The 27,284-nt window shown below is 36.1% G+C and overlaps 1 protein-coding gene across 1 annotated transcript in view; it reads right to left on the bottom strand.

Annotated features, from left to right (window-relative positions):
• The window catches only part of LOC116707889 (cell adhesion molecule 2-like), a 150,885-nt gene that overhangs the window by 5,666 nt on the left and 117,935 nt on the right, over positions 1–27,284 (bottom strand). The window contains 6 exon segments of the mRNA XM_032545570.1: positions 1,906–1,932; positions 11,213–11,391; positions 11,557–11,647; positions 11,952–12,110; positions 17,521–17,658; positions 18,073–18,225. Coding sequence (XP_032401461.1) covers positions 1,906–1,932; positions 11,213–11,391; positions 11,557–11,647; positions 11,952–12,110; positions 17,521–17,658; positions 18,073–18,225 — 747 coding nt within the window.

Below are 27,284 nucleotides of genomic sequence, written 5' to 3'. Positions count from 1 at the left end.
TATCAAATAACTAATGTCTATGATTTATAACCATAAAACTTTACTCTAAAGGACTTCTGACTTGTCTATGTAGGCAACTGTAGGTTTCATTTGCGCATAATTAAAATTATGGTGCACGAGCTTCTTTCTTGATTGGCACCCTCTCAGTCCAAAGTGATGTTAAACTTGATTCATCGTTGACAGCAATACTCCTGCAGTTTTTAGTTTAAGGTGGCTTGAGTCTGAGTAGCTCCTGGAATGTTCTTGAACATCCTCACATTTTATCTGAGGATGAGAGTTTGGATCAGGTGCTAAAAACCTTCACACAAGTGGGTGCACCAATGATCCCAAACACATGAAAACTGGTTTTGGAATGGGATCAGACTTCTAGTATTGCTTGATCTCAGCTTATTTTTTACAATGTGTGGATTATAATTAAAAGCTGAATCTATGCTGGTCAAAGAGTTGTGCCTAGAAAAGTGGCCAAATATTCAATGAGAAGTATGTCTGAAGTGTAGTAATAGTTTCAAAAGAATCTGTGGTCAGATTGTAACTTGCTAAAGGACGTATGACCAAATATGAATGGGAGTGCAGGCACAGCATTGCATGTACAATTTTGAGCCTTGCTTGTTTTTAAACTCACCAAAAATGTATGCTGTATCAGCATTCCTTTCTGGATATGTACTGTACTGCACTTGTATCATGTCCAATAGTAATATGGCATTATCCAAGAATATAATTTTTGTTCCTCAATTTAAATATTAAAAATATTTTTTCTCTGCTAACATCATGTTGTCATGCAACTTCTGACTGATGATATTTTAAGGATATTCTAACAGTATGAAAATGCATATGTTAATTTGTCATATTATTGAAAGGATTACAATGTAAAAGTGATAATACACTGCATTGATTTTTCAGTTGACTTGATTAGATAGCTCACTCATTTTGTTATTTAAAAGACATTTGAAAAGCATTTCCTTAAAATACCGCCTTTCATAACGATGTTACTTAGCAACGGAAATTATGGTGCTATTACATTTCCTCAAGTACTTTTCATGGCACTCCATTGACAATAAAGCTTGGCTAATTGCTTTACAATGTATATTAAGCACCAAGCAAGCAGTGCTAATGTGACAGTCTGAGGCGTCGAAAATTTCTTGGCGTCGTTCTAACATGAGCAGCATTCCATCTGAGGACAGTGAGTCACTGCTGTTGATTTGGCATATGCCACTAAATCTCATTCTAGAGTCGCGGATGATCACAAAAGAGTCGACATATGCTACTACAGCAGGAGTGGCATGACACCAGCCACTTTTGGTTCTATGCATCTCTTGGAAAACTGCAGTCACTTTGGTTTAGCCACTCATAAAGAAACCAGCAAATTACCTTGCAATATTTTGGCTGATCTGATGTTAAGTGACATTGAGAAAATAACCCTATTGTTGCACTAATTTTACTGCCCATTTAGTTTAAACCTAAAGCACTCATGTTAGATATGATTAAGCAATAATTACTGTATCAAGTAGATTTATGCTAAAAAAACCTAATGCATAGTCAACAGAAATATCTCTGCAAAATCCATAACATGAACAGACTCCACAAATAATTTATGAATTTCCTTTCCATTTTTGTATGCTCAATGATACACTTAACAACACTATCACACAAAGGTCCACTTTTTCCTCTCTGAGGTATAACTTAGTATGAAAAAGGCAAACCAAAATACCAACATGTTGTGTTATAACTTATGCAGTCCGTGGTATGAATAGAGAGAAAGCGTCTAGTGTCAGCAGAGCGAGCATCCATGCATGTTGATGATTTGGCTCATGCAGGGTGAGGCCATGATGTGTCCTGACCCAGAGCCAGTTCCAGCATCACACACACTAATTCTGGCTTGCAATGATCATCCATTGGGATATTTACCTGTTGTAGGCCCTGGAAAGTCTTTGGCTGTTGCCATGGTTGTAGACAGTGACAGCAGTAGGAAAAGATGAGGGGAACAACACCATGATATAAAAGGTGACCACAGGTTTCAAAGCAAAACGTAATAGCTTAGCATGATCTTGGGTTTTGTTTAATTGAGTGCGAAAGTGACAAAAAGGAAAGCTTGCCTGTCGTGCTGAGCTAGAATGAAGAAACATGATCCCCCCAGGTGAGCAACAGAAGATAATGTTATATACATGTTCTTACATAACTCAAAGTACATGTTTAGTATTCTACCCAACATTAGCAATGAGGAATTAAATTCACGAGTTTCCCCTTCTCTTCATGGAATACGTAAGGCCTGTGTACACGCCACAAGAAACAAGAAGATTGTTTACCCATTCAAGTTGGCAAAAACAATAGTGCTTCTTCTGTTGACGATATTTTAAACTTCACAAGACACTTCAATTAAAGTACCCCAAGGAAGGCCAAGTCAACCATTTACCACACTCACAAATTTCTGACCAATTGCCCAATGGTTGTCAGGGGCTACAACAGTAAAGCGAACTGCCAGGGGCAACAACAGTAAAAAGAACTGCCATGCGTATGTGTCGGGAACAAACTGTAAGAACTTCCAAACCAGTGCTAATGTCATATCTTTCAGCTCTGTGAGAAAGGATACATTTCTTGGTTCTTGCAGAATGCACAGGCCTTTAATCTCTTAGAAAACTTTTCTTTATTGAATCCAAATTTTGGGTTTGTGCTATTCAGACAGAAGTGTGGTAGTTTTAACCAACCAATAGGGCAATTGTGACCTTGTCTGTTGGGTTGAAGAAAAGTACTGAAAGAACCCTCCCTATTCAAAAGTCGCCATTTTTAACCTACTGAATGACCTGACACATATTTACAGAACCTTTTTAAATAGGAAATGGTTAGATAGTAAAATATTTCTTTATAATAATGTTCAGGTCTTATTTGAATGAGTTTGCTTTCTTTTCACGTAACAATAGCATTTTACAGACTAAGTAGTGGGCACAAGCTAGTGCTAGTGGTAGCTACTGTCAGTAGTACCTAGTGCTAGGTATGATTGACAGTCAAACTTTGGACAAAAAATTGGTTATAAAGTTTATATAAACAGGTAATATTTTATAAAGTGTTTTAAATGACTGAATTACCTTCTTCTGTGAATACTTCCTAGGAAGGCTCTCCTTGAGTTAAGGTATGGAATGGTGCTGCTCTTGACCTGAATTTCTATTCCTTTGTTATACTTTTTACTTTTGAATTGTCTCATCCTTCTCTTATCATTTCTTCTTGAATGATAAGAAGAATCATTAAAGTAAAGTAGTTACTTGGGCCTGCTTTTCTTCACTGGTGGCCTTGTGTCCAGTTTGTTCAAACTCAGATAACATACAGCTGGTTAGTCATCACCTCTTTTTCTGGAACTGGTGTGGCTCTTTCAATGTCCACAACCTTCTAAGGTTTTTCTCCAATAAACATTGGAGTCATACAACATTCATATGACTGATTTATCCACTGTCTTTGTGTTCTGGCTAGTATCGAGTAGATCTATAAGATAATGTCAGGTGTTTCAGACCTTTGTCTGCAGTCTTCTTTTGTGTTTTTACTGCATTGCTATTTAAATTGTTGGAGTAGACATTTTTCTAGTCAGTACTGTAACTGTTCCTATATCTTCAACTTCAACAACATAAGGCTATAGTAGGGATTTATTCTTTTCTCCTCCCAAGTATCTACAAAACAAGGCATTAAGTTTCTAGTACATCATCCATCCATATGTAGCCCTGCAGTCTTTGGCAATTTTCTTTTCAGAGATAAACTCATAGTCACTACCCACTAACTTTACTCAGTCCACTTCCTGTACAAGGATTTTTATACTAAATTGACAATGACACCTTTGAAACTAATTTATTGGTTTTGCAAGAGCTCCACAAATCCAACTTTGCATTGTGCTAAGCAAAAGGGCAAAGCCTTCACCACACAGCCACAAAAGAAAAGATATCTATCTTGTGCTTCCTGGAAAGTAACCATTCAATATGAAAACAGAACAGCTTTCTGTTTTCATGTCAAGCCCAGCAATGCTCTCTAGGTTATAGTATTTTATCCTGACATTTATATATATATATAAGTCAGGATATGTACTGTATATGTATATACAGTACAGTATATACATATCCAGTACATATATATATATATATATACTGTACATATATATGTACAGTATACATATATATACTGTATGTATATACAGTACATATACTGTATATATAAATAAAACATCACCTTTATTTTATTGTCAATGTAACATTTTAAAATCTTTGCATGTTCAGTGCTGTACTCCACATGTAGCATCTTTAAACACAGCATTAACCTCATCCTGCAGTGTTGGTCTGCAAAAGCCTTTTTGTTAATACTTTTCTACAATTTTGTAGAACTTTCTTGTCTTGATGTTCTCTTTAATCAGTCTTTTACATCTTATCATACATATCTTTTAAATACTGGGTTGTGACTGAATGTGTGGTTGAATGTCAAGGCTGATCAGAAAAGCAACAGGACAGAGCCAAGTCCTTGTTGCATACGATAATAATTTGTGCAGAAAGCAGCTTTCAGTGGGCCTCTAGTTCTCTTCTAAAGTCCAAATGAGAGCTGGATTAAAGCTCTCAGTATATGATGATTTTTATTTAGTTATTTATTTATATATTTTGCATAGCAGCGCACATATCATAGTCTTCCTTAGTCATAGGCAGAGAACAGATTCATCACTCTATTTTTATGGTCTTGAGTGACTGTTCAGTCAATCCGTGCCTGGGGCTTGGTACCTGCCTATTTCTTAGAATGCTCTGCATATGTTTTAGGTCATATGTCTACTTATCCTTGTCTCTATAACATATCTTTAGAGAAAAAGCTCTGATGTTGTGCTGAGGACATAGCAACTTGACATTTCTTTCCTAATAATTAAGTTCCAGCATTGTGAACTATGAACTATATTCTAAAGCTGGCATGCCTTCCTGGAATGTAAGACGACAAACACACCGGATGACTCTGATTTACAAGGCTCTTATTGGCTTGGATGCTACTTATTTATGCACATTTCTTCTGAGAAATAAAAGTTGTTATGACATTCTGTGTCTCTATGTGTCTCTTGTGTGGAAGCGCAGGCATTCAGTTTCTCTGCCCCCTCTTCTTGGAACAGCTTCCAATGTGAACAGAAACTGTCAGAACTTGTTTTACTGAATGCTTTCTACTTCATCTTAAGAAACCAAGAATGGAAATCCTTCAAACAGTGCCTGTGTTTTAAATCTTAAACTGTTACTGTTTAAATTTTAAATAGTTGCACTTCCTCTGTCAAATTGACTAGACTTTATACATTTTAATGTTTGTTTTGTTATTGTTGCTTATTTGTCCTGTCCACCGCTAATCTAACATATCTTGCAAAACTATTCTTAGCACTTAAACTTTTGTCACCATTTTGCATTTTACAACCAAAAATGTCAATGCATTTGAATAAGATCTAGTGACGGATCTATTGTAAGGTAGAAAAAAAATAGATTATCAGGAATATCAGGAAAATGTGACATGTATTTATTCAGCTCCCTGGTAGAATCAGGGTTTTTTTTTGTATTTATAGCTACAATTGTTTTGAGATCAGATTTATACATCTAAAGTTTGAACTCTTTTCCCCATTCTTCTTTGCAAATCAATTTAAGCTCCAACAGGTTTAATAGTATTTGTGAAAACCAAATTTGTGTCTTGCCATAAATTCTCTTTTTATTTTTACAAAATAGATTGAACAGAGCTCTTTAAGATGGCTAAAGTTTGAGATATTCTTTGACAACTTAACCCTGTGTTAGATTTCTTCACATTATTTTTCACTTTTTATCACAATAATCCAATATAGAAAAGGGGTGCTTTTTTTAAAGTTCTTCATGCTGGCAAAGTTGGTGTAGATTAAAGTTGTGACAGCAACGTTTCTTTGTAAACCATGTGTTGGACATTATTGTTTTAGGTTTACTACAGGTTCCTCATTTCAAACATATAAGCCATTTTTCTAGGGGTTGCTAAAATCCAACATTTTGATTTTCTTTGCTGTAGTCGATTCAATTTTGCAAATCATTTCAAATGGTTAAAGTAGCCTTGCAAATGTTCCTTCACCATGTTTGACAAATCCTAATGACAAACAGAATTTATTTAACTAAAAGCATCAGATAAGAACAAAACCTTTGGTTTTTTTACTAGTAAATGTACCATTGTTCCAATCAAAGTTTATGACTTGTTTATCAAAATGTACTGCATCTGAAATCTTTCTTCATTATTTATGTTTTCCCATTATAAGAGAAAAGCTGTTTTGACTGTCAAGGTAAGCATTTATCATATTTTACCTGCAGAGTGCTCTTGTGTATCAGAATGAAAAAGTCATGCATAAACACTACTACACTAATAACATTCAGAGATATATAACCAAAGCTTGCACATGGATTATATGATTTTGGCAATCATTGTAGCACAAGTGCATGCTTATTGATTTGTTGAACAGGTAGAAACCCTTCAGCATAAGAACACTCCAAACAGCTTGAGTTTTCTATTTTCCGCCTCTGCAAATATATTTTTATTTGTGCAGTCATTTGTGAATATTAAATAAATAATGTGATAACTTGCTCCTGTAATATCTGAACTAATCTGGAACAGTGTAATAAAACAGTTCTGTGTATAAAAAGGGAAAGCGAAAAGCAGAGCACATTGAATTCATCATCTGAAACAAGTCTATTTTCTAGCTCATAGCTTGGTTGTTAGCTCATCAATCATCAAGTGTGTGCTCAGTATCATGTTTGTGAGTGCATGAAGAGTTGGGGCCTTGGTGAGGGTGTAAGTGTCCCTGTTAATGCCGCTCTGAGTAAACTGTTGAGGGAATCTCTGCATTACAAAAATTAAAAATTGACAAATGGAAGGTTGGTCATGCTTTGAAAATGCAAAGTTACTGGAGTCAATTTTATAGGTTATCACAAAAAAAGGAAATGTTTAATTTTATTTTTGCTTGTTTTTGTAATAAATACTGTTAATTCCAGAGAATTAACATTATTAATTCTCATAACAATGTTAAATCAGTAGTTTTCAAATGGTCGTTTCATTTATTAGAAAAAACAATCTCGCCCTATGTAAAACAGTGATTGCCCCCCCTTGAGTTTTCACATCCAGCTCAATTATTAGCTGATCTGTAGAAAGAGGAAATCCTTTAAGTAGTGCCTGAGAATATGAAGCAGTCTAAAATGAGATAAGATCTTCTCAAAAAATGGATAATTTGCTGTATCTGTAAACCATGAAGTCTGCCCCTGCCCTGAAGAACAATATCAGGCTCTCAGTTCATGACCTTCAGCCCATTCCCATTGGGTTACAGCAAGACACAGGAGACATGACCTTTTACAAGCCATTCAAGCTTAAAAACCCTCCAGTGCTGCTGAATTAAATAATCACCATACTTTATCCACTTCAATTCAAAAGACTCATTGCCAGTTATTGCCATTGCTTAAGGGAAGTTGTTGCTGTTGAGGATTGCACAACCAGACACTAGATTACTTTTCCACATGGGCTTAGTGTAGCTTGAAGACTGATTTTACCCTATCAATCTCAAATTATTATTTGTAAATTGTGTTTCGGATTTACTCAGGTTCTCTTTGTCTGATATTAACATTTGTTTGATGATTTGAGACATTTAAATGTGACAAACAGAAAAAAAACAAGTATGTTTGGGGCAAATACTTTTAGAAGTAGAAGAGTTCAGAGTTTATTTAACACACACTCAAGTTTATTAAGATGAAATTGTATATTCAAAAACAGAGTGATATGAGGGTAAAACGTAAACAAAATGAGCTACAGCTTCCTAGGGATTTCATCTTTATTTAGGAAAGCTAATTTTTATACAGCTTCAAAGTCTTGTATCCAGTGTTTCTTATTGTGCTTGGGATGGTTTATTAAAGGCAGTATTTTCAGACAGTGATAAATTGTGCTTGATGGATGGCATTTATGGCTCCTCGGCTTCCCTGTCATTAGCAAATTAGGTTTAGAGGCTGAGATGATCCGAAAAGACCTGGCAAGAATTCAGCTCATCACAATGTAGCCCTGAAGAATGAGTGTCATCATCAGTGGAAATGAGTCTGTCAAACACATCTTTTACCTGCTCGACTCGATTTTTCATTTTTCCAAGTAACTAGGACCTCGGTGTGTGAGGGTTACTGAGAGATGTACTTCACATTTCTTTAGTTGATTGTGTAAGACTTAAAAAGCTTCTGAGCATATAAAAACCTTGCAGTACTAGTAAATTCAAAAAGTAAAAAAAAAAAAATCTGAAATAATACTACAAATTCTTAAGCAGCAGCTAAACTTTGAAATGTGACAAAGGACTCACCAAACGGCAGCAGGTATGATATGATAATATAGACCGCACTATGTCCTCTTTAAGCATACTCTTTGAATAACAGAACAGAGCACAGAGATAACATGATTTGAAAGAAAAATAGTGCCACTTCTTTGTCCTTATCCTAAAGCTCTTCTAAATCTCCCAAAGACCTTGATATGCATCAAGTAATGACTTGTGAGGCGAGAAACTCCCCTATGTCGAAAGAAGTTCTTCTCAAAAACAAAGTGCTCTTGTTTAAAATTTGTATTCATTGATTAATTTAATAAAACCTATAAACACAAGAGAAAGGCAGTGATGATTTATTTCCTGCAACATAGTATCTGCTTTTTCAACCCAGTGATTGTCTTGGGACTGCAATGTCTTTTCCTGAACTGCAACTAAGCAAAATTTTACACTCTCATCCTCCGATAGCACAAGGATTTGGCAGTGAGCTAGACTTCAGATAATTGTGTTGGCCATCACAAAGAGGTACACAATAATAAAATTATTAACTTAGAATATTCATTTCCATAGCTATGTTAAAATAAGTATTAAATAACTACAAGAGCCTTTGCATTTTACCTCGACATCAACACACCTGTGCTCCCCACTCAATTAATACAAAGTACTCAGACACTTCATGGCTTGAGGTCTCCTCTAAACATGGGGGTAAGGCCTTTGTAAAAACTATTAAAAAATGTAGGTATGTCCCGATTAATGGATGATCAAATTTTATTATTGAATGAGATTTTCTGTTTTAGGTTCCCTATTAAATAAAGTAGATAAAACTGTCTGTGTTTCAGATTCTGAAAAGTGTCTTTACTTAAGGTACTTTATGTTTTCCTGATACCTGACAGTTTTTTTTAAATACATACTGTACACAGAACAAAATCTTTTTATTAGGCAATACATATTGAGATACAGAGCTGAATAAAAAAAATGCTTACCCTCTTGTAGGCTCTTGCTTTTTTTTGTTCAAAATTAAATGTTTTAAATCAACACACAAATTTTAGTACTGCATAACACCCTGTTGTGAAATCATGAATTAATTCAGTTTCACTCCACACACTCAGGCCTGATTATTGGCTGAGCTGTAGAATCAAGAAACTACTTAACTATAACCTATCTAAGAACACAAAGTAAACTGAAAGATCTCAAAAAGCAACAATGTCCAAATCTATGCACAGCATCTATTCAAGCACAGATGATAACATCTACTGACTATGAAAAGGCTTGAAAAGCCATCTCTGTGACTCAGGGATTCAATGAACTATAGTGAGAGGGATTATTCACAGATGGTGAATAATTATCTGTGAATAATCCCATTGGGCCACTAATATAACTCCAGGTTCGCACTGACAACTTATCCAGGAGGACACAAATGAACCTTGAACTACACCTAATGTTCTGCAGGCTTCACTTCCTTTCGTTAAAGTGATTGTTCTACTCAATAACCCAGACAATACGAAACAGACTAAGTAAACCAACATGTCTAAAAGAGAGAAAAAGGTTTTATACCAACAGTTAAACATGGTGGTAGTAGTGGGATGGTGGGATGCTGCTTTAGGACATTGCTGTAATTGATAAACCCATAAATTCTGCTCTTTATTACATTATCCTAAGAGTGACTATTTGACAATCAGTTCATGACATCAACTGATTACTCCAAATATACTTGGAATATACACTAGGACAACCACCAGTCTCGTCCCCATCTAAATGGCAAAGAATAATAAAAAAAATACTTGGAGTACTCTAGCAAGAGGCTCAACTTAATCCAATTGAGGTGCTGTGACATTACATTACACAAATACTTGTATCCTTGCAAACCCCCCAATATGTCCGGGTTGAACAACTCTGTGAAAAGTATTGGGGATAAGTCCTCAGCGATGTAAAAGACCGATTGTCAGTTATTAAAAAGCGTTTGATAGCAGTTGTTCATGTCAAAGGTGACACAATCAGAAAATTTGGTTTTGGGGGGGTAATTACATTTTCACAAAGGACCAGAATTGTTTATGTAGCTTTTTTCTCCCCTTATTTAATCCTAAGCATTTGAAAACTGAATTTTATATTTACTCCGATTATCTGTTGTTACAATTGACCTGAGTTGAACTGAGACCTTTAAGTGTGACAAAAAAGCAAAAGAAAAACAAATCTGGCAGAGAATAAATACTTTTTCACAATGATTTAGATGCTGATGAAGAACTCTAAATGCACACACATGTAAATGTGTTATTCACAAATGACATGGTGGATGGAGGAAGCAGAACAATAATTAGGTCAGTTTGAACTAGATTGAGTAGATGGTAGAAGTGAAATGACATCCTACAATATCACACTTATTAATAAACTACTAAATCAAACCTCAATATTGCTGTCCAGTTTTAACCAGACCAAGAATACTTTATGTCTTAATTTCTCAAGATTGCACATGTGCATTTTATGCCTAAAATATTCTGCAACTTCGTTAGTTATATATAAATTCTTTAGCTAAACAGTTTAAAAACCTTTCCACTTACATGAAACATGAATTATTAGTAACTTACAACAAGGTTTATTTTTATTCAATTTACTATATTTCTTTATTACAGTAGTTTCAGATATTTTTAATTATGTACTTTTTTGTTATATGGCTTTCAGGGGGTATCAAACGAATTCTAGGAGATACTGAAGTTCATTGTTTTTGTTATTGGAAAGCTTTTCTATCAATAAAAAGGGAGATAATGCTTACCAGTAATCTTTTCCTAACGGTTTTATTCTGATTTTCTTGTGCTAGGTAAAGACTTGCTATACTTCTGTTTTTTCCTTTAATCAATAAATTATTGATATGAAACAATAATGCGTCATTAAACAAAACTTTTGATCTTAAATAACAAAACAAGCTTTCAGTTTAGTACCCACCATATACAAACAGAATATATTCAGCAAAGCTGGTTCCCACATGGTTGCTGGCCTCACAGCGATATGTGCCATTGTCTGTTTTGTTTAGTGTCGTGATGGTGAGCTCTCTGCCCTCCACAATCATACGCTCAATGTCTGGCAGCTCTCCTCCATCTTTAGACCAGAGCACTGGTTCAGGTCTGGGAAAGAAAACACCAAAGAAAATCCTGTAGGTTGTATTTTTCCTATAGGTTTTCTAATTAATAAACTACATAAAGGAGAGGCAAGGGAAGAAACAACACCTTAGATGCAGGTCTTTAAAGTGAGCAACTACAAATTGTAACTTTGAATGAAGTCAAACTTACATTGGGTTGCCTATGGAGACACACTCCAGTTTGAAGTATTGTCCTTCCTGTGGAATTATCAGTGAATGTGTGATTTCCAGCTGAGGAGCATCTACAAAAAAAAAAAAAAAACAGAAAAAAAGACAAAGATTCAATACTGTAACATGACTGTGTGCAAAACAAGCTTTAACACTAACAAAGCATAAAGATAGTTAGCTCTTTACCCTCCGGGTAGCCTTAGCTTTAGTTTGTATCTTTGTTGTAGGTTGAAAGTAATCCGTTACCTGCAAGTTAATCCTACACTAATCCATAACAAATGCAAAGCCCCACATGGCAGACATAAATGTAAAATCCAACATTCTCCTCTCTGTATTAATTTTCAGTGCTTACACCTAATCCGTCTTTATAATACTCACAGTGAACCTCCAGGACCTCAGTTGTCATGTAGGGTTTGTACAGAGACACGTGCTCCACACTGCAGGTGTAAGCAACGCCATCATCCCGTTTGTCCACCTGGAAAAGGAGGCTACTCCTTACTGCGAAGGATTTTCCTGTAGCATTGACCTCTGTGGTCCCTATAGTGAGAGAAACACATGCAAATTAATGTAAAGAGTAATTGTTGAATTTGAGTTATTGTCATATGTTTATATTGAAATGCAGTGCTGTGTAAAAGTGCTAAGAGCATTAAACTTTCCTACATTTTGTCCCTTCATGACAAACATCAATAGATTTGACTTTGATTGTGTGTGATAGGACAAACACTCTTTTATTGTAGGACTGACTTTACATTCAGGTCCTTCGTCCAGCAGAAAGGTGGACCTCCAATATGGCATCACATTCCTGACAAAACCCATGAGGAGCATATTAGGTAATCATAACAGTGCCTTATTTTAATTGTGAGAGCACATAGCTCTGATGGCAGCTGCATTTCCATTTATTCTCGGGCCAGCACTAAAATAACCTGCCTGAGAAATAAAACAAGTTCCATCCACCCATCTGTAAGAAAGTAAGGCAAAGGAAAGTTTGTTTTTCCTTTCCTCTTCTTTATCTTCTTCTTCATCCACCTATACGCCTCCTGTTCTTCTTCTTGTATTAGACCAATTTCAATGTTAGCACCACATCTGAGCTGAAAAATCTGACCTATCAAATCAATCAGAAGAGTTACCGCCCCTGACTAACATATATGTCCTCTAAACAGAGAGTGAGTGCAATTTTCCAGAAAAGGCGTAAAGATGAGTGAAAGCAGTGTGTTTTACTGCTCTCTGGGCCACTGAATAAATATAAATGTGATCACAGTTATGCGCTCTCTTGATTAATAAATGTCCTGTCATGATTGCGTAATGCGCTCCTTTGGGTTTTTGGCAGGATTGTTACATCAGAGTCCAACCCATTCTCAAGTCATTAGCAAATTTTAATCCAGAATTTTCCGGTATGTGGTGTTTCCCCACTGACGAAAGACCCCCACGGCATGATGATGGCTCCTCTGTTTCAAGGTGAGAGTGATCCATCAGGATGTTAGTTTTACACATACCATTTTGCAAGTTGTCAAAAAAAACGCTTTTTTCGCAAGTTTTCTGTGTCCACTAAATCTGCATGCTGTCCTCATAAAATAAATTCAATTTTGTGTTTGTAATGTTACAAAATAAAGAAATAACAGGGAAACAAAACTTTCCTTGTTAAATTGTTAAAAAGGGAAATATTAAATTATATTTCAAAACTGTCAGTTGTGGAGAAGAACGTTGGACTGTTATTTTCCTCTCTATCTCCTTTGAGGGAGAGAATCTTTGGCCTCTGAAAGCTGAGGCGAGGAAGAGAGAATAGAGAAAAGAGAGGAATGTGAGCGTTGACTCGGTTGGTTGAGTGTGTTTGCTCCTCCAGGACCATCTCTCAAACATCCCACTCAAACAAAAACACACACTTCACCAGAAGACTGGGGGGAATTTTTGCAGTTGTTGTCACACTTTCACATATTCTTTTATTTTGTTTTAGTTTCATTCGCAGATGTTCACTCTTAAACAGTTCTAGATGCTGGTTCTGGTTTTGGTTGACTTTTGAAGATTTCCTCATTGTTTGTGCATCCAAGATTGAAATTTTAAGAAATGTCTTCGTAGCCTTCACCCAACACTTAATCTGGTACTGTCACAGATCTCATTAAACAAAGAAAAAGAAATTACAATTTGTTAGGGGTATACATATCATGAAAAATTGCTTGCATCACAAAACAACTCAAATAAGTTTTAAAGACTAAAACCTATTTGCAATGAAACCTAGACCAGCAACACCCTCAACAACTTCGGCTGATCTGCTCCATCACATACCAATACTGCAGCTGCAGTCTATTCAGTACAACGATTTGGAATTTTTAAGTCTTAATATCCTTTACAATATCCTAATTTCACAAAATTATTTATTTAAGTTAATAAGAACCTGAAAAAGCACACAAATGCAAAAGTAATAGCAATAGTCCCAAAAAGCCTCTACAATTAAAAAAGAGCAAAATTATAAGACTTTTATCTAAAGTTGAATATTCTGAATTCTGCCTATCAGTACAGAGATGGTAAAGGAAGTGTCTCTGCGGCATAAAACAGAAATCTCTGCAGTGTTTACTTTCATTTTGTCAAGCCGCCTGCAGCATTGGAGCTGCAACAGAGAAGCTGTCAGCCTGTTTCAAGGCGGCTGCTGGCATCGCCAGAGAGCATGTCGTGCCAGCTTTCATAAGAAACAGGAATGTGCCCAGGTGCATCTGCTTTCAACCAACGCCCACGAGGCCAGAGGACCGATATTCTGGCAAAATTAAGCATGCCTGTAATCAGAGCATTAGCACCTCAGTGACTGACTTAAAAGATGTCCAGGATCTTATGACCAAAACTAATTATGAAAGATCTTGTTATACAGTATTTCATTTGCTGTCCATAATAGGCAAGTTGGGGTACATTGTCTTGCCCTACGACACTTTGTGAAGTGGCAGGAAAGCGTCCAGAATCCAGAACTCCCAACTTCCTGACGACTAGTTTTCCATCTGGCCTTATACAAAAGTGATACAACTAAAACATAATAAATGAATGATTGGCATCTACAAAAAAAAAAGAAAGAAAAAAAAAACAGTTCAGAGTTGATGGGGGGATGGATAAAATCAAGTACAGGATGATCTATTTACTTCTTGAACAATCCAGCTAGGAAAAACTTTAAACCGAGGTGAACATTTCAGGAGTCCAACCATCCTAGTCTTATAGTTACAATAAAATGGTTCAGAAGAAAGAAATTCCAAATGCTATCATGTCAAAGTATTGTGGTAAATTGGGTTGAGAATTTGTGATTAGACATTTAAATTATTAATATCATCTCTCATCTCATCATCTCTCATCTCTCCAACCAATCAGACCAATCTTAAAATATTTTGAAAGAAGGTTGCAAAAATGTGGGTCTCTAGATAGCATAGCTGGTGGAAACATATACCAAAAGACTTGAAGCTGGAAATAAAGCAAAAATATTGACTCAGAAAAGGGGAGGTGGTGAACTATTTGGATGAAAGTCAGACTTTTTATTTGTAAACCCTTTGAAAACCCTTATATCTCTCTTACTTCATAATTATGAACAGCTTTAAGTTAATTTCTTTCATAAAATCTAAATAAAGAAATTGAAGTTATACTCCTTGGCCTTGTACACCTACATAATATCACTCTTGCTCTCTTTTTCCTTTCAAAAAAGCAGCTGAACTGATCAAAGTTGAATTCCATATAAAATTTGTGATAACATGCTTTCTCATTATCTGAATTCAAATGTCTTAAGAACTTTTCTTGCCTTGAACAGATAATTGGAATTCATCTGTTTGTCACAAAGGAAAGGAAACTTTGTGTATGCAAACAGCGTGATGGTGGGTGGATTTTTAATCAGCAGATTACAATTTGAAGCAGAGCTGTCATTCAGTGGCACAAGAAATTTGTATTGCTCTGCTTCCAGTAAACAAATTACTTGACTCTGGATGACAGTTGCACTTTGAGGTTTGTAAGGCTGTGTGCTTCTAATATACATTTTTGAAAAACAAATCATCAGAGCATGAAATAAATATGACATCTTTTAGCTATTACACCTGCAGTCGTCTTGGAGCAATAGAGGCTGGTCTCCCCCACCCCAGCAGGGAAACATTTGACTGACAGGAGACACTGGTGGCAGAAGAACCAGTGGCAAAACATGCTGCTCCTAGCATATATGCACACCAAAGAAAGCTTTAAAGCGAAGCCTACAAAAGATTTAGATCCTGGAGCACTGATTGACATTCTCCATCTTTGACACTTTGACATGGAAATTAGGTATTTAAGTCAAGACCTCCAGTCTATGCAATGTTCTCTATCACTCTTTGTGAGGTGCACACAAGTCTGTTTGCCCCAGCGGCATCAAACCCAGTGCACCCAAATAAAACTAATAAAACATCTGTACACAAGACACCAGTCTGATGCAGCTCCGTGGCGCCTGATTATTTTTAGAGTTATGGGGTTTACTTATCCCAGACGTACATACCATTTCATTCTTTAGATGTGCAGTAAATTCAGGAAAAGTATGTCCATATACTAGTATAGATTTCTGGGGTTAAATGATTTATCCTAAAGTGCATTTTATAACTCTAAAGTACAAAAGAGATCATCTGAGTGCCTCTGGAGATGGACAGCGTGTCTGGTTGTGTTGCTGTGAGCCAGCTCTCCACTGGCCTTTCAGGAAGCTACGTGCATGTCATTCCAACAGGAAAACTTCATATCCCAGCTCTTTTCCCATCAATCATCATGCCATGTTGGCCAGACACAGACAGAACCACCAAGAAAAAGCTCTCTGGTGCAAATCTTCAATAAAGAGCAACTGTCACACAGAACCTCCACAGAAAGCTCCATTGTATTAAAGATCTCTGTACTGCACCGTCTCTGTCATTAAGCTGGGGACCAACTGGTCTGGAATCTTTTAGTATTGAATTTGCACGTGTGTTTCTTTCTGCAGTTTTTCCATCCACAGAATTGCTTGTTTTATTTCATGTTTGCAAACCTTTGCATCTTAAGTAAACAATGCTCCAATATTGCATTTCTTCCCATTTGATACTATAGCATACTGTACATAATTCTGATTACAAGCTAAACCAGACTTCCATGAAGTTATTTACACACATAAAAAAAACAAAAAAAAACCCCAAAATGCATCTTCTAGTCACACACACTTTTGCATTACAGCAATAGAACATTTGCAATTGCTACTCAAATGTCAACATTACTTAATTTCATGCTAGGCTATGCAGACGCTCATCTGCATTGATGAATATTCACTCACCTTAGTAGATCAAGTCCTAGTAAGCGGTTCCAATTGAAGGTCGTATGATATATGATGACATATATTCTGATTAATTCAGACAATACTTAATCAACTACAATATGTTGTATATAGAGTAGAAACCTTTATCCACAGGTGGGCAGATCATCATTAAAAATGTAAAAACAGGAATAAGCATAAGAAACTGTTTCAAACAACTCCAGTTATTATTTATTATTGATATGGAGGCGATATGTAAACCTGGAAGTTGAATTCCGACAGTTAATCAGTTTGATATAATTTGCATGTGTAAAAGAAGCTTATGCAGGTTGATCACAAAAAAACTGATTATGCGCCGGGGTCAACATCCTTATAAATTGGCCCTAAGCCACTGCAAAGTAACTTTTTCCGCACAAAATCCGTAAGCATACACACAATTGTACAACTTCATTCTAAAACACAGTCCACAAAAACAGGGCCACATCATGCGCTTTAAAATCTCCCATATGTGGCCAGTTCTGTGACATCTGTCAGCTTACAAGGACTGCAGCAATGCCCAGACCAGTGTAACGGAGCATGAATATGAGCACAAAGGAATTGCAGCAGTTGAATGACTTGACAGTATGAATGTCTCCTAGAGAGTGCAGGTTGTAAGAGAGGATACAGTTCTCTGTTAAATCCATATCACAGGCTTACCTTGGACCTCCTTGTCATTTCGGAACCACCGAATGTTGGCAGCAGGTTTGCTGCCTGATGTGATGCATGTCAGGGTGATTTCGTCTCCCTCCATGGCTGGCTTGGTAAATCCTGTGATTTCTGGCCGACTTGGCACTCCTGTGGTGCATCGGGGCATAAACAAGATTAGCATTCTGAATACATGTGGAGCACTAATTTACTAATTGCTACTCATTTAAGTTTAGTTATCCATATCGTCCTTTGATAACATCACATGCATCAATTCCAGGATTCTTTTGAAACTGGTGCATGCTTTTGTTTTCATTGAGTTAGATTATTGAATTGGTATAGAGCTCTTAATCAGCTGCAGTACATCCAGAATGCCATGCCCAGAGACCTTAAAACACTATACTTGCTCCCTGCAGTAAAGAATAGAATTTAAAATCTAGTTGCTTCTTGGATATACTCCTGTATATCATGCTTATAGATACCATAATTACATCATAATTTAAAATGTGCATTTGAAAAATCTAGTGCAGGACGAAGCATGTAGGAAAAATTGGTCATGCTCACCTAAAACAGTGAGGAAGGCCTTGGTTGTCTTGACAGGCATGGTGAAGAGTGAGCATGTATACTGGCCCTCGTCTGACAGGCTGACGTCATTGATTCTGATGGTGAGCTCCTGTGACGTGGCTCGTACAAGCTCAATTCTGTGATCCCTCAGAGCTGACAGGAAGGAGAAACAGAATGAAAAAGAGCAGAGAAAAAGACACATACACTGATTAGGAAACCTATATAGACCTGGCAACCGCAGCTGTAGAGATACTGTGCAAGATTTCTGTAACCTTTACCAGAACAATGCTGAACAAACTGTGTCCTAACCTATTTCAAAAATAGTTGTTTAGCTTTCTAGGCTGACAAGCTTATTTACAATCATGGAGAGTACAGAAAGTGTCAGAGCAGTGCACTGAAGTGCAACAGCAGCAAAAACTTAGTGCTCAAGTTATATTTATTTTAATAATCAATTACATTCTTGGTTTTTATTTAGAACTATAGCAACTGGCTCTGCTTGTGTCATTTGCCATCACAGTCAAAGACAAAAGTCTCCAAATAAAGTGGTAAAAGACAAATTCATTTAAAAAACTCTAAACTGTAGAACCATAGCCACGCAATAATTCATTACTGTCTATAAGCAGACACAAGCTACGGCTCCTTTACAAAGTTTCCATCCATTCATCATGGACATGATTGTGATACCAATTTTTGGTGCTTTGTAACTCATTTTTAATGTTCTCTTACAGGTGTGAAATCATGGAAGTCACCACATCCATTTTACTGGGGAATGTGTGGCAAGATATATCTGTCAAGCCCCAGAAAAATATCCCTGTCAAAATCTGTGAAAATATTTAACACAGGATTTAAAAATTAAACCAGTTCTTATAGGAGAAAAACGTTCCAAATCCCAGCAACTATCGTGAGAGGCTTGGGGAAGCATATCTAAAATATTTGATCCAAGTTAGACAGTTTAAAAGACAATTTTAATAAACACTAAGGGAATACATATAAACCTCTAAAGTAGACTTGGGTTTCAAAAAATCCTGCTGAAATTGTTTTTGCCTTTGATCATTTTGATAGTCTTAACTGAACTATAACAGAAAAAAATTGTCTGGTTTAATTTCAGACACTGAGAAAAAACAACTTTGTTTCTTTTTTTACAAAATATTTGTGAGCATCTGGTTATACTACTCATTTTAACATTTTCTGTATAAAAATATTGGTGCATCTACATGCAAAAAAAAAAAAAAAATCAAAAATCAAAACAGATTTTTAAGTCTGAGCAAATCTACAGCTACTTTTAATGTTCTACGTCCTTGCCACTCATTGACCTACATCCAAAAACCTACAAAAGCTAGATGTCTTAACTCAGTAAGGTCAGCCAGTACCTTTTATCCATTTTTACACTATTAAATTCAGAATAACCTTCCTCTTCTGTACGAGTACAAGTGAGCAACCACAGAGGGCAGGAGGCAAAGTGGCTTCATTTAATAAATTACACATTCTTAATCCTCAGTCCCTTTAGGCCTGGCCAGCTCCCTCCTGGGATTTTTTTTCCCATTTAAGGTAATTTAAACTCTGTTGTGCTGCACTCCAAAGAGAAAATCTGGCAAAATGCAGCAGGAAGGTTGCTGATTAGGATTTAAGACTGGTAGCAGGTCACAGCTGGCATTTGATTTCAAAGATACAAAAACAGAAGAGATGTAAATTCCAGCAAAATGGAACGGGGTGACATGCTTATTAGGTTTTACACAAAACATAGATAATTATCGGAAAGGCTGCTCTTTATCTTTAATTACATGTAATGATTAATATCACATAATGACATGCACTTAAAGGGGACCAAAAGACCAATGCCTGGAAGAAGTTTCTTAATGGAGATTTAAATTTTTATTTTGAAGAATAAAGAGCAATGTAAATAAATTAAATCTTCAAGCAATAATTCAAATTTACAAAAAGCCTTGCCATTAGGCAGCCAGCTCCTTACTTGCTACGGGGTTTAAAACAAACATTTGATAGTACTGTTGTAGAAAGCAGCATTCTAAAACAAAGCTGTTGTTTGTAGTTAAGCACCCTCACAATGCAGCCTAAAATGGCCCAAAGGCTTCGGCAGGAAACAGCAAAGTCTTTGGTGGATCCACAAACTGGAGAGGTGATGAGGTCTTAGCAAACGCTGCACAGCAACTCAAGATATGGAATTATGGCCTGGGAGGATCAAACCTGTGAATGAGATGATACGCTTGTCTCGGCCTATATCCCTCTATCTCTGTAACACATGGAGGAAAGACAGAAAGAAACAAGCCAAGCTTTCTCCTTCCTAACTCCCCGCTCCTGGAAGCACAAACACCTTTTTGAGATGCTGCTAAATGTTTTCTGTGTTCTCCAACAGATTTGTTGATGGAAAGGTGCTGTTTTTGTTTTGCGATGAACTGCCAGTAACTTGTAAGCGTTTGCATGAAACATTTGCAGTTTCTTCCAGTAGGTGTGATCAGCATGAAATTATATCTGTTTCAACACATTTTTTCAGTGCTGTCAACAAGGATTGAAATGCCAGTGCAACTCCCCAATGCAGAGCACACTCCCCTTGGTTTGCTGTTCCAATAAAAACAGGTACCATTTTTGATAATTACACACGCAGGTTCAATGTTGTGCTATTTGTAATTTTAGTACTCCGTAGTGGCACATGCAGTGCCTAGTAGAAGTATTCATGTTTTTAACACGTTGTGGTGTGCCTTCGCATTCAGTTCCCCTGAGTCAGTACTTTGTAGAGCCACCTTTCACTGCAATTACACCTGCAAGTCTTTCGGGAGTTGTCTCTACTAGCTTTGCATATCTAGACTGAAATTGTGTTTGCAAATAGCTCAAATAGCGCAGAGCATATGTTCACATCAGTTTTCAAGGTTTATCTCAAGTGGCCTAAGGCCTGGACTTTGAGTAGGCCATTCTAAAACACAATTATGCCCTGATCTAAAACATACCAGTCCAGTTGTATATGTATATGTTCAGGGTGTTTGCATCAGTCTCGAGTATCTTGCATCTGGTTTTCTTCCATTTCTTTTGATCTCAAACCAGTTTTCTTGTTGCAGAAAAGCATCCCCACAGCAGTAATCATTCATGGTGGGGAGTGTGGGTTCAAGGTGAAGTGCAGTTTTAGATTTTTACCAAACACTCCATTTTGCACAAAGGTCAAACAGTTTTGTTTTGGTCCAATCTAACTGGAGCTCCTTTTCTCAGAAGTTCACTATGTCCCTACATGGAAACATGACTTTTCATGTTTTTCAACAAAGAATTGTTTTTTTCTGGTCGCTCTTACATAATATAAACAAAATTATTTGAGTGTAAGATTCATATTGTACTGTGTGGATTTCTGCAGCTTCCCTAGAGTTACCATGGTTTTCTTAGCTGTTCCTCTGCTTGGTGCTCTCCTTAACCAGCTTTTTGCCTTAGATGGACTTGTTATGTTTGCAATTGTGGAAAATTATTTTGACTTTCAAATGATAAATTAAACAGTGTCCAACTGAAAGCTTTGGATATGTTTTTAACAAATATCTGAGGCTTTCACAGAACAGTAGAATTTATGGGTATACATAGCCACACACTATTTCCATTTTTTTTTAAAACTTCTGAAAGCAGTTGGTGGCACATTTAATTATAAAAATGAATGGCACTGTGAAAAATATATAATTCAACAGAACTACATTGATCTCAGAGCTTACAGAACACAATTTTCCCAGGATCTTACTGGTATAGTAAGATATTATTCTGAGTTTCATTGTATGTGCTTGCCATTGGAAGAATAAAGCTAAAATTTCTCATAATCTTCTGTCACCAACTTTAAAAAGGCCCATTATCAATGTCTGCTGTTCAATTGATGCTGTGTCTGTTTTTAAATACCAAGGAGTGACCCAATGCAATACAGACGGTTGATAATTTCAAGTGACATTTAAAGCTAAAAGGATTGAGCTCATTTTCTGTAATTCATGAACATCACATTACTATTCAGAACTGAAATATATCCAAATGTCAGTTGCTGAAATATTGAATCTCATAGACAAAACCCAAGAAAAGACAGAAACCTACGGCTTAAAAAAGAGTGGGGTTGACCGATGCTATTTTGCTGAAAAGTCAATGGCATTAAAATCAAATGAGTAAAAGCTGATATTGATCGAATAAAATGTACAACTCAAAAACAAGTATTGCTTGTTACTCAAATATCATAAGACCAGGACAACAAACTACTAGGAATCCAATCCTGACAAAAGGCCCAGGGTGTGGGTAGATCCGTCACAATCAGACCCAAATGCCACGGCTGACAAAGTTTTTTTTCCAGGTGCTTTGGGAAATCAATGTGATGAAAAGGTTCATTTCCCCCTAAACCCTAGATAGCTCTACTACTGTTCATTCTGCTTAGGCAGAAACATAAATCTGCACTCTGGCCTTGTGTTTGCTCCAGCCTTGTAGAATGGCAGCTAAATGACATGGCAGGAGTGCATCTTTTGTGATGGAGGCCTTCCCAAGGTTGTCTCAGATCAGTTGAACTTATTGCCCCGGTTTGCATGTAATGTTTTATTTATTTTCCCAATAGAACGTAACTCTACCTACCACAGTACCTTGTAAACCATTAATGCCCATAGGATTGTTTTTCTCTTTTGCATTTTGTTACAGAATAAACTTAAATTTTTAAACAAAACAAGGAAGAATGAAATCATGCTTTCCAAATGAAGTTATTCCAGTGTGAAAAGTGTGGGGCTTATTTATATGAGTTCCTTTTCACTCTTTTAGATCCTAAATAAAATTCAGCACAACAAACTGCAACCTATTTAGGTAAAAGTCCACCTATTTGTACTTTAATTTCATTATTAAGACAGCTATTCAATGAAGCACACAGGAGAGGACAAAGCAAACGTAAATGAAACTTTTTTTGCCTACATAAAATTACTGTACGTCAGAAAACAAACACTATGACCACACCATTTCCAATATAAAAAGTATTATATTACTTATGCATAATTTAACGTGAGATTTATTTGTTGAAAAATAATTTCCACGTATCAGTTTATTTCCACACAACATCATGCATTATTCTGTTGGCTCACTGTTTTTTTTCTTCAATTTAAACCATTAGAGACATAACTTTTTCTATTTTAGTATGTCAAGAAAAAAAAAGTATTCTGCAATATCAAAATAATTAAATACAGTAGGAATGACATGTATTTTGAGATTTCTAAGTTGGGTTTGCCTTTAGATAGCTGGAGACATAGAATCAAGAATATCAAAAGTTACATGACATTCATTTTATTTTTGTCACACAAATGTTAACAATTGTTTCTAGCTACTTAAATATGAACAATTTTCTAAAAGCCTAATCAGAAAAAGTATATTTTAAGTCCATCCGTTAGACTTGGAGCCAAACAAAGAGCTGTCAGGTACAGTCAAAATATTTTACATCTGTGTTCCCTATGTCACCATTTTTACATGGCCTATTACCACTTTGAGCTAGTCTGGAAATGTGAAAGCACTAGCTGTCCTTCAGCAAGAACACAGAATCCTGGCAAGCACCCCCTGCCTGCTTTCCATCCATGGGCTCCACTCTTTGCAATTAGAGGGTGTTTGCTGCTGGCTGTGCTCGCTTGGTGGCTGTGTGGGTGATTTTGGACACGTTCCAAGTATATAGTGGTGCAGGCAGGGGGCTCTTCTGCACCACACATGTGGCTACAATTAACAGAAGGAAAGAGCCTTGTTCCAGAGGGCCATTGTCACTGCCTGCTCGCTCAGAAATCCCACAGAGCAGATGCTACTCAAATTAGACTAATTTTCACTGCTTGAAGCAGTTATACCAAAAAAGGAGGAAATCTTTTTATGGCTATACATACACCTGATTCAGAGAGAAGGCAATGAGACTGAAAATATTTTTGTGTTTCTCAGATCCTTAATATATAGGCTTAATTGTATAATTTGAGGCTGATTTTTTATATTTATTTCAGCAAACCAGTTAAAAGGGGGAACTCTTTTTTACACAATCATTACATGGACTGATATTTTCCAAGTGTTTTTTTCTGATAATTTTGATGATTACACTCTATGGCTATTGAAAACCAACATTTTCAGAAAATTCTCATGCTGCATAAATTACAAAATAATAGTCTCTTACTACATAAATGTTATGTATGGATATGTTATGAATATGAAAAGGCCTACACTATAGTGGGGAAGATGGCTGCCTTTACAGATGTCCAGCAGGAAGTAACATAAACCCTCAGCAAAGATTATAAGCCACAAAACTTAATCGCAAAACAAGCTGGTGGCATCCTATTATTACGGGAAAGTTAAGTGAAAGGAAACAGTGTGGAAGAAAATGATTTTCGAGCAAGATAGACTTGGAAGAAAAGCCTATTTAAATTGTGGGGAAGTTTACAAGGGATGGTCTGCGATACAGGCTTGTTAAGCCACTTCTGAACCAGAAAAGCCATTAGCATCTTGTCAAGCATAGAAGAAAAAGACTGGACACTTGCCTAGATGGTCATCTTTCAAATGAAAGTACATTTTTCATTTCTGAAATTACTCAAATCATTTAACTTTTGTATGTTATTTAACTTTATTGTGTTTGCAACTGAGTCACAAGAAACACACAACAAGAATTTGGCTTTTCTCCAAGCAAATCTGAAATTCTTCAGAATCCTTAGTTATTTTTAAAGAGTTATTATAAACAATATATGAAAATTAATTGTCAGAAAGGATCCAGTGTTTTGTTGTTCTTCACATTAGCAGTCAGCGCAGAGTGCACGGTGACATAATAGAAAATTCACATTTCAGTGAAGCTAGAAGTAAAATACTATACTTAAAAGCCCATTAGTCCTTTAAGGAAGACATTAGCCCTGGCCATGAGGCCCTTTTCAGCATTTTTGTTCCTTGTAAAAACATTAAAAGCAAACACCACTTTAAGGAACAAACTCATGGCTTCTTACCAGTGAAAAATCTTTCAAAGACTTAAAATCAACAACGAATGTTGTGTATTCACTAGATTTGAAATTTAAATGTGCTTTTACTGGTGCTCATGCCTATAATTGCATCCTTGGTAATTATCCTTCATTCTCTCAAGCTAATGAATGTTTTAATGCTCACATTAGAGCATTCATTTAGCACATAACAGCATTTTGATTACAACAAGCCAATTAAGATCAATTTTGCTTTGTGACCTTTATGATTCATTCTGAGTTCCCCAATTAAATGTCATGAATGATGAACCATGAACTAAGAAAAGATGGGACTGAAATAGAGAAATGGACAATGTAATAAAGAATGTTGATGTAACTTTGGGGCTTGACATAAATCTCCAATATATATGTAATGTTTAAATAGCTAGACATCTCCACATTGCAACACATGATGTTGATGAAATTAGTTATCTCCCTTCCACTTGAATCCCACAGAATGTTTTTAATGAGTGTATTATTCATATTCACCATATCTGATAAAAGATTCTGTATGCCTTCTGAAATGTCATTACCATTCTCTATAGCCTCACGAGCATTTTATCCTTTCCCCGCAGAAGCCAGAGTGAAATAAATCATAATGAAGACAGCAGAGGACAGTTCTGTTCTCATTTGTACTGCTCAGTAATAATAACTCATAACAGTGGTGACTTAAAGTAGGGATAATTCAACAAAATCATATGGTCTGAATTACTTTTTTTATTAGGGCAACCCACCAAAGCAGTGGTGACCACTAATTGGCCTAATGTATGAGGGAAGCAATGGCCTAACTATTACGGTAATTTATCTCTGTTTTCTCAAGTCTGTACAGGAACCAGCTATTTGCCATAGTGTGATCTGAAACCTCTGAGGTGGTCGCATTCAACCTAGAATTGGAAATACATAATGGATGAGACTGAGCAGCCCAAGGAGAAAGCTGGCATGATATAAGACGAGGAATATCTTGACCGCTAGATTAATATGCAGAGAGATTCTAAGCCATGATCTCATGTGACATCTGAGGTCAGTTAATATTCTTTCAAAAAAAATAAAAATTACAGAAAGATAAACTAAATCTGGGATACCAAAATGATCCCTCTTTAGTACAATCAGCTTTAATAGCCACGTGCTTAATTCTGGTATTCCTTAAATTTCTAAGAAGTTTGTTTTGATTGGAAATGATGCAGGTATCATTGCAAGACAGTATTCAAAGGGTAGCATTTAATTTGCCTTTTACAAAACAGACTACTTATTCAGTCCATAGACAGATTTTCTTTTTTTTATCAACTGTGCATTGAACTGGGACCTCCAAGACTGTCACAATACATAATTCAAGGTCTGTTTTTTTAATACTGCTCAAAGAGTGAGGTATGCTGTTGTGAATGTAGAACCAGTGGAAAAAAAAAATTGTCCTCAGTACGTTTGTGCACTTTGAAGGGGTTGGATGAATATAGCAGTGCATTTGTATTATATCTCTATGCCTGCTGTTCTGGCATGTCACATAATTGAGGAGCAGCCAAACATAGAATTTACAATTGTCAGATAGATATTAGAATGAAAAAAATAAAAAAACATCAAAACAATCTAAATAGAAATTGACAGTCATCATTGTCACCAGCCTCTGGCACAACTGCCTGCAGCTGAAACTCCTTTTTCCAGAGAAGTTGTATTCTTCAAGTAAAAATTGATCTGACCTGATAAAAATATGAATTCAAATTGAAATCTGCTTAAAGTCATCATTCGGTATTGTGTTTATTAAAGGGAACATACCATGCTTCCTACCAAACAAGTTGGCATGAGTCTATAGGCAATACAAAATATATGTATTACATTTTTTGCACAGAGAAAATGATTGTAAACAGATGTACAATTGTACAACCATACATATTTGATTCCAAGTCAGACCCAGAAGCAGAAGAGTTAAATATGTTTATTGCAGTCAACACAAAACATGAATGCATGATGGCCAGAAAAAAGGCTGTGTGGAGTTTTTTTTAGTGCTTGGACTGTTTCTAGAAACAGTAGAGACCCAAATGGAAGTACAAAAATTTGCAAAAGCTAATTTTGAATATTAGATACCCTTTAAAGTCAACAAATCAGCCTCACTTTTAAGTTACTTACTGTCTACCCTAACCTTCAATGGCATTTGGTGACCAAGAGGTTCACTAAGCAAATTTTTCTTTATAAGGAAATTTAATTATCTTTAAAAATAGTACATGTCTTTATCAACAAATAATCTTTTTGCTTATTTGATGAAGA

Source organism: Xiphophorus hellerii, chromosome 18 (assembly GCF_003331165.1).
Source record: "Xiphophorus hellerii strain 12219 chromosome 18, Xiphophorus_hellerii-4.1, whole genome shotgun sequence".
Lineage (NCBI taxonomy): Eukaryota > Metazoa > Chordata > Actinopteri > Cyprinodontiformes > Poeciliidae > Xiphophorus > Xiphophorus hellerii.
The sequence above is the reverse complement of the archived record's forward strand: the minus strand, read 5'-3'. Positions and strand labels throughout refer to the sequence as shown.